The sequence below is a fragment of the Alosa alosa genome, chromosome 15 (assembly GCF_017589495.1).
Source record: "Alosa alosa isolate M-15738 ecotype Scorff River chromosome 15, AALO_Geno_1.1, whole genome shotgun sequence".
Taxonomy (NCBI): domain Eukaryota; kingdom Metazoa; phylum Chordata; class Actinopteri; order Clupeiformes; family Clupeidae; genus Alosa; species Alosa alosa.
In genome coordinates, this window is record NC_063203.1 from 27817794 (window position 1) to 27824545 (window position 6752).

Consider the following 6752-nt stretch of genomic DNA (forward strand, 5'->3'; position numbering starts at 1 on the left):
GAATGATTGCCAGATTGACTCGCTGAGCAAATTCAAATTGTGCTCTCGCGATAACTCTGGATTTCTAGGATATATCTATTCAGCTCTGGAAAAAATAACAGACCGCTGCACATTTTTCATACATCATCCTATGGTTGCTGAGTGGCATTCGATTGAGTTGACAGTCATATTCAAAATTAAGAGACGACTGCAAATTTGAATTAGAAGCAACACAGCACATCCATATTTTCAATTTCTTTATTCTAAAATAGAGCTTATAAATACCTAATGATAACAGTATTGACAAAAGGAACACATGCAGTAGCTCTTTCTTTTTTCTTTTTTTTTTTTTTTTTACAAAATACAAAAAGTCAGCCATTAAGAAATTCACCAGTTTTTTTTCTTCTTTGTTTTTTTATGCTCGAAGTGAAAGCTTCAACTCCGTAATGCCTTCTACATCACATTCTCTTGGAGCAACAGACAGACTGACTGTCTGACTGTCACAGCCTGTTATAGTATAATGTCTGAGTACTGACAGCACTGAGTTCCAGTCTCTAATCGTCTATGGCTCTTAATCGTCCTCCTGGTTTCAGGGTGTTGAAGTCGTAGCATCCCAGGAAACACACACACACGCCACAAAATACAAATCAAGGTGTGTTGAAACAATCTTCTTACTTGCGTGTTTGGCTTTATCACTTGATCACTGTGTGCTTCAGCACAGTCAGTCTGTGATGGGGCAATGGTCAGGACTGCCAGTGCTGTGATGGGGCAATGGTCAGGTGTTGTGAGTGGGGATACAGGGGGGGTTAGGATGTTATGGGATTTCTTCTGCCATCCATCCGTGTACGGTAGACCTGAGGAGGAAGAGGAGGAAGTACGGCTACTCTACGGGGACACACTGTGCAGGGAAAAACCTGAGACTCCCCACTCCTGTGCCTGTCAAGAGTGCTCGTCTGGACAAAGAGAAGAAGCACAGCTGTGGTGAACAATGTTTTCTCTCCCTCTCTCTCTCTCTCTAAATTCATATTCATAACAGTTAAGTGTGTTTAAACAGACGAGAAACAAACACAAGTATTACACAAACACATTAGACACTTAGACACTAACACCTGAAGCCATAATCCAGTGAGACTACCAATGCTTGCTGAAAATGGCAAATAGGGACTTTTTGGGACTTTTGTGCCTCTTGTGGACAGGTGTATTGGAGAAGACCAGATGTTGACAACCATGCAACTAGAAAGACTCCCGCACACCCATTTCATTTACAAAGTTACATTTATTGTAAACTACAGCTAAGATAACCTGAGGAAGATAAGATAACCTGACAAAGGTCTAAGGACCAAAATGTAGTTTACAATAAGTGTGACAATGCATTGGGAGTCTTTCTAGTTCCATGGCTGACTGATCATACCATGACACTGACAGTCACATATACGCACTATACAAGAATGCCAGTATACGTAGTCAAATTAGCCGCACATCTCTTCGATTTGAGGTTTTATATGTCATATGCATGCACATGTCAAATAGCCTGTACCCTGCACCTGTCTGTAGGGTTGCCATTCAGGCAGCATGCACGGAGAGAAAGACATTTACGCAGACACACATCCAGAGGGTGCACAGTCATGCAAAACAGATCCTTTGGGTGGAGAGGCCACAGGCATGCGAGGCATGAGGCCTAACCTTGCAGGAGACTCTTCTGTGAGCTGAAGCCATTTTGAGATTCCTCCTCGTTGTAGGGAGACCCTGACGAGACACAGAAGACCACGGTTATAAAGTAGTATAGTATATATACTCTTTTGATCCCGTGAGGGAAATTTGGTCTCTGCATTTATCCCAATCCGTGAATTAGTGAAACACACAGTGAACACACAGTGAGGTGAAGCGCACACACTAATCCAGACGCAGTGAGCTACCTGCTACAGCGGCGCTCGGGGAACAGTGAGGGGTTAGGTGCCTTGCTCAAGGGCACTTCAGCTGTTCCTACTGGTCGGGGTTCAAACCGGCAACCCTCTGGTTACAAGTTCGAAGCGCTAACCAGTAGGCCACGGCTGCCCCGTATGGTGTGTATGACGAGCAATTCCACACACCTACACCGATAAATCACAGCTGTACACTTCCTCTAAGAACACACTGGGAGCTGTCTGTCTATGTGGCATAGGAGGTCTGTGGTACCAGAGTCAGCAATGGTCCAATCAATGATTTCATCTTGTAATGTTAAATCAAACAGCCTTTCTGTAAGGCATAAAAGGCTGAACACAGACACTCGCTTCGACTCGTGAGTCACACCGGGGCAATGAAGGAAGTGTCTGAGGTCCATCTTTACCATGACCCCACCATGACCCTATGGCCAAGAGGCTGGTGGGGAATGAGACCTCGTTTTGGCCCACTGACCCTAAACAAGCGGTTTATTAACATGTCTGAGCACCTGAGCAGACCGGCTTGACCCGGATCCCTAAACTCCACAGCCTCAGACATAAACAAACAAACACATGCAAGAGTGTGTGTGTGTGTGTGTGTGTGTGTGTGTGTGTGTGTGTGTGTGTGTGTGTGTGTGTGTGGGGGTAATTAATATAACTAAACTAAACTGTCAAGGTCCTCACCCCAGCCGTTAGACTCCGAGGCGTGGTTGCAGATCTCAATGGCCAGCCGTTCAAAATAGTCGGGCAGGTCGGTGTACTCGTCGCCGTAGGAGATGACCTTGATGCCCTTGTCGAGCATGTTGTCGCGGAGCTTCTTGAACTCGTCCACGTCCTCGCGGCGCACCAGCATGAAGTGCTCCAGGTCCGACTTGTGCTTGACCGCCTCCAGGAAGAGCGCCTGGAAGGTGGTGTCGTCCACCGTGCGGCCGCAGCCCAGGAACACAAACGACTTGGTCTCGTACAGCTTCTGGATCTCTCTCTGAAGGGGGGCGGGGGCGGGTCGGAATGAGAAAGGGAGACAACATTCGGACAACATTGAGATACCAGTGCAAACTAAGCTGTAAGAAAGACAGATACAGAAAGACTGTTTTCTCACTGTAAATAGCACTTTATAATGACTCCCCCCCACGAGCAGGAGAGTGCTCTCTCCTCCATTCATGTCTGTCAGGTCACAGGTGACGAGAAGAGAACTGTAAATAGCACTTTATAATGACTACCCCCCACGAGCAGGAGAGTGGAATAATATTTTTTGAATAATTTATGTATGTATGCATATGTGAATGTGTTTGTATAGCTGCTGGAACACTGTAATTTCCCTTTGGAGATGAATAAAGTGTCTGTCTGTCTGTCTGTGTCTGTCTGTCTTTATGTCTACCTAGAGACCCTAACCCCTATAACTGGTTAGTAAAGACAATGAGAAAACAAACATCCTACATCCGGCTCCTAGTCTGGATTATCATGTAGGAAGACCAAGATATGGTGACCCTTGACCCCTGTACCTTGTTTGAAAATGTGAAGTAAGTACCCTCTGGCCCCTATGGGAGGCGTGGGTTAAAAAGCACAAACCTTTGAAAGGGAGAAAGATGACAAGAGGTAGAGAAGGACAGAAGGGGAGACCACGGGAGAAGGGAAGAGGAAGACTCAACTGGACGACAGTGAGGAAGAGTCACTGGTACAATTGCTGAGTCTCCCTTTGGAGGGAGAGATGGAACAGGAGGGCAAGATAGACAGAGGGGGAGAGAGGTGGACTAGGGGGGGAGAGACGGGGACAAGAGGGGGAGAGGGGTGGACAAGGACTGTGAACTGGACAACTCAGAGGAAACCTTTGTTCTGGTCAATGTTCTGGCTCTACCATTGAATAGGCACATGGAACAGATATTCTGCATTTTCTCCTCGGAGATCAATAACCCAATCTATGTAGGAAGAGGGAGAGAGACGAACTGGCTTCTGGCTCAAGAGGGAGGCTTTGTTTACTTAAGTTTGCTGGAATGAGCAGGACTGGTACCGGGAAAACTCCTTTTCCTGGTTCACTTCCCGAATGCCATCACACCTTTAACTACAGATTTTAAAGGCCCGCTCTGTAACTCTAGTCATTTCTTCCACAATTCTCACTTTTGTTGTCGCATTTTCTCTACAGAGCTCCCCTACAGCTTTAAAGTGCTATTTCAAAACCGTCTTTTTGGTTTTTCGCTGGCACTGTCATGATGATAAACATCTAAAATATTAAGCCATCGCTGCTTGGGGCGGCAGTGGCTCAGGAGGTAGAGGAGTCGTCCAGCAACTGGAAGGTTGCTGGTTCGAGCCCAACTCCTCCCGACCCTTTCGAAGTGTCCTTGAGCAAGACCCTTAACCCCAGTGCTCCCAATGGGCAGGTTGGTGCCTTGCATGGCAGTCTCCGCCATCAGTGTGTGTGTGAATGTGAGGCACGACTATGTAAAGTGCTTTGGGTGCTCGCAGTAGACGAAAATAGTGTTACATAAATGCAGTTTATAGTTACAGTTTAGCCTCTCACAAGACTTCCTGATTCAGACTTTGCCGGGACTCAAGTGTAGATCTTGCAAGGCTGGTTTTCCGCTAGGAGACGGTAGGGTAAGCAGGGAAATCCGCCATTTTAGCCACAACAGGTCATTTAACCATCACAATGTTTTCTAAACTGTTTTATTAAGTTGAAAACGTTTCATAGGGGGTCTTTAAGATTAACCTCAGTTAATGACACAGCAGAATCGTCTTGGTTATGGCAAGTGAAAGGCAGTGACAAAGCATGTGCTCAGACAGAGAGTGTACTTGCGTGATTGCATCTTAACCCCAGTAACCAGTCTTGGCCTCAAGGAAATTTTCATAGATGTTATCTGAATGAACATAGTCGGCACTCAGTTACAAACACTTACAAACACTCATGGTTCGAATTACGGTGGGTATTGGGAGGGTCCGACCCCCCCTAGATGAGACTTGGACCCCCCAAGTTTAGTTTGGGAGGTACTGCAAAAATGTAATAAAATGTAATGTTCTCCAATATGGCATGCACATGCAGTATTACCATCACATACAACAATTCAGGATATAATCTAATGAAATACGATTTTCAAACCCCATTGGGCTGTACCATTTCTCTGGTACGTTCAGACTGTATTGTTTGCTATGATATAATACTGACGAATTAAAACAAATGCACAGTGTAGTAGGCTGCAAAAGCCTGAAACGAATGGGTTAACAAGCGGTGGCCAACTGGCCATAAATTTGTCTAATATTTCACTGCCTTTGTAACATAGTGATAGCCAACCTTAGAAAAACATTGAGTAGCAAGATCGCTATGGTTTAACCGTAGGTCTCCCTTCCACTCAGCGGCCACAACCATCGCTGCTTCTTAGCTTAAAAATCAGGCCTACAATCACACGCCATAGGAGTTCCATAGATATACTGACACGGGGAGAGGTTTAATGAGCCGATTTATCATTTTGTCCAATTTCATTCTTAATATCTTAACAAGAGGGAATTTCGCATGTACTGTAGATAACCTTTTTTTACGCAAATGCCCATACGCTACGTGAACATATAATAATCAATTGGGCGTCAAATGTCTTTCCTCGTTGCCATTATTATAGATCAGCCTTTCTTAAAAGTGTTTTGCTGCACAAACGTTTTGTGATATAATAGACATCCCAACCTGCAAAAAGTAATTTCAGGGAGGTATCCCTAAACTTTATCCTACTTAGATACTGAAATACAGATGATTGTTTCTTCAATAATGTCTAGTCAGTAAACCAAATAAGGGAGGCCTATAGTTAGGAATTGTGATAATAAAATATGTAGATTTTGGAAGTTTGGTCTTTTCATGTAGCCTTGGCAACTAGCCATCTAATATAGGCCTAAATAATATAGATGAAATGACACTTGTTAAACTCACCTCAACATGTCTTTTGCAATCATTTAACCCGCCTTGGGCAATGCACTGTTATAAACAGTGCAGCGTGCAAGACTATTTTTTACTATTATGAGACAAGGGTACACTTTCGTGCAGTCTGATGTGAAATGGGTCTTAAATGTTCCTTTTTGGGGGGGCACTGGCTCTTGTTCCTAGATACACTGAAATTAGGAATTTAGTTCGGGATAAAAGAGATAAAATCCCGCCTGCACTGAAAACTGATTGGTCAAGATGCGTCTTAGATGCGTTGCAAGCACATACGCACAACCCCTCTCTCTATCCCTCTCCATCATCTGTGCGCTACACTCAGATGTACACGCCATTTGAAGTTTCGGTCTCGCGTGTGTGTTCTTGCTTGCTTGTTCTAGATTCCGGGAGATTGTCTCATTTGCGGGCGCCAGGGAGGCGCTATCAATATGCGGAAGACTTAGAATGTCTGATATAACACCAGGCACAAAATGATATGAAATGCCTAGGCTAAACAACGTGAAGATATTTGTTTTCCAACCGTGAACAAGTCATTTTTTATTTGCATGTTTTGCAGGCTTAGGCTATCCAAGAAAAACGAATCAAATGAACCAAAGGCTGGTCTTTAGACTAGGTGAGCTATTAAACGGGAGACTTTCTGTGGCCCATCTGTAAACAATTCTGGGTCTTAAATTTAAGTTGTATGTTTGCCATTTCCGTGCTATTGCTCTGTATGCATTTCCATGTTTGCATTTCACTGCTATACCCAAAAATATTTGACTGTGGCGCGCAATTTTACACGCGGGGCGCACCTTGAAACTGTGTTTACCCAAATCCAACCCTTCCCATAACGTGTAAGGGAAATTGTGCTTGCTAGTATGATTAGTTTCTTTTAACTTGTCGGCCAGCCAGCCACGGTCATATTACCTATATTTCGAAGGAAAATTGACTGTGAACCACAA

At 44.4% G+C, this 6752-nt stretch overlaps 1 protein-coding gene across 1 annotated transcript in view; it reads right to left on the reverse strand.

Annotated features, from left to right (window-relative positions):
* Positions 1-577: 577 nt before the first annotated feature.
* Positions 578-6752, reverse strand: part of fam118b (family with sequence similarity 118 member B) — a 17019-nt gene continuing 10844 nt past the window's right edge. The window contains exons 6-8 of the mRNA XM_048265511.1: positions 2583-2880; positions 1663-1725; positions 578-932 (exon numbers count right to left, since the gene is read on the reverse strand). Of these exons, the coding sequence (XP_048121468.1) occupies positions 919-932; positions 1663-1725; positions 2583-2880 (375 nt within the window). The 3' untranslated portion in view covers positions 578-918. The remainder of the gene's footprint in view (positions 933-1662; positions 1726-2582; positions 2881-6752) is intronic.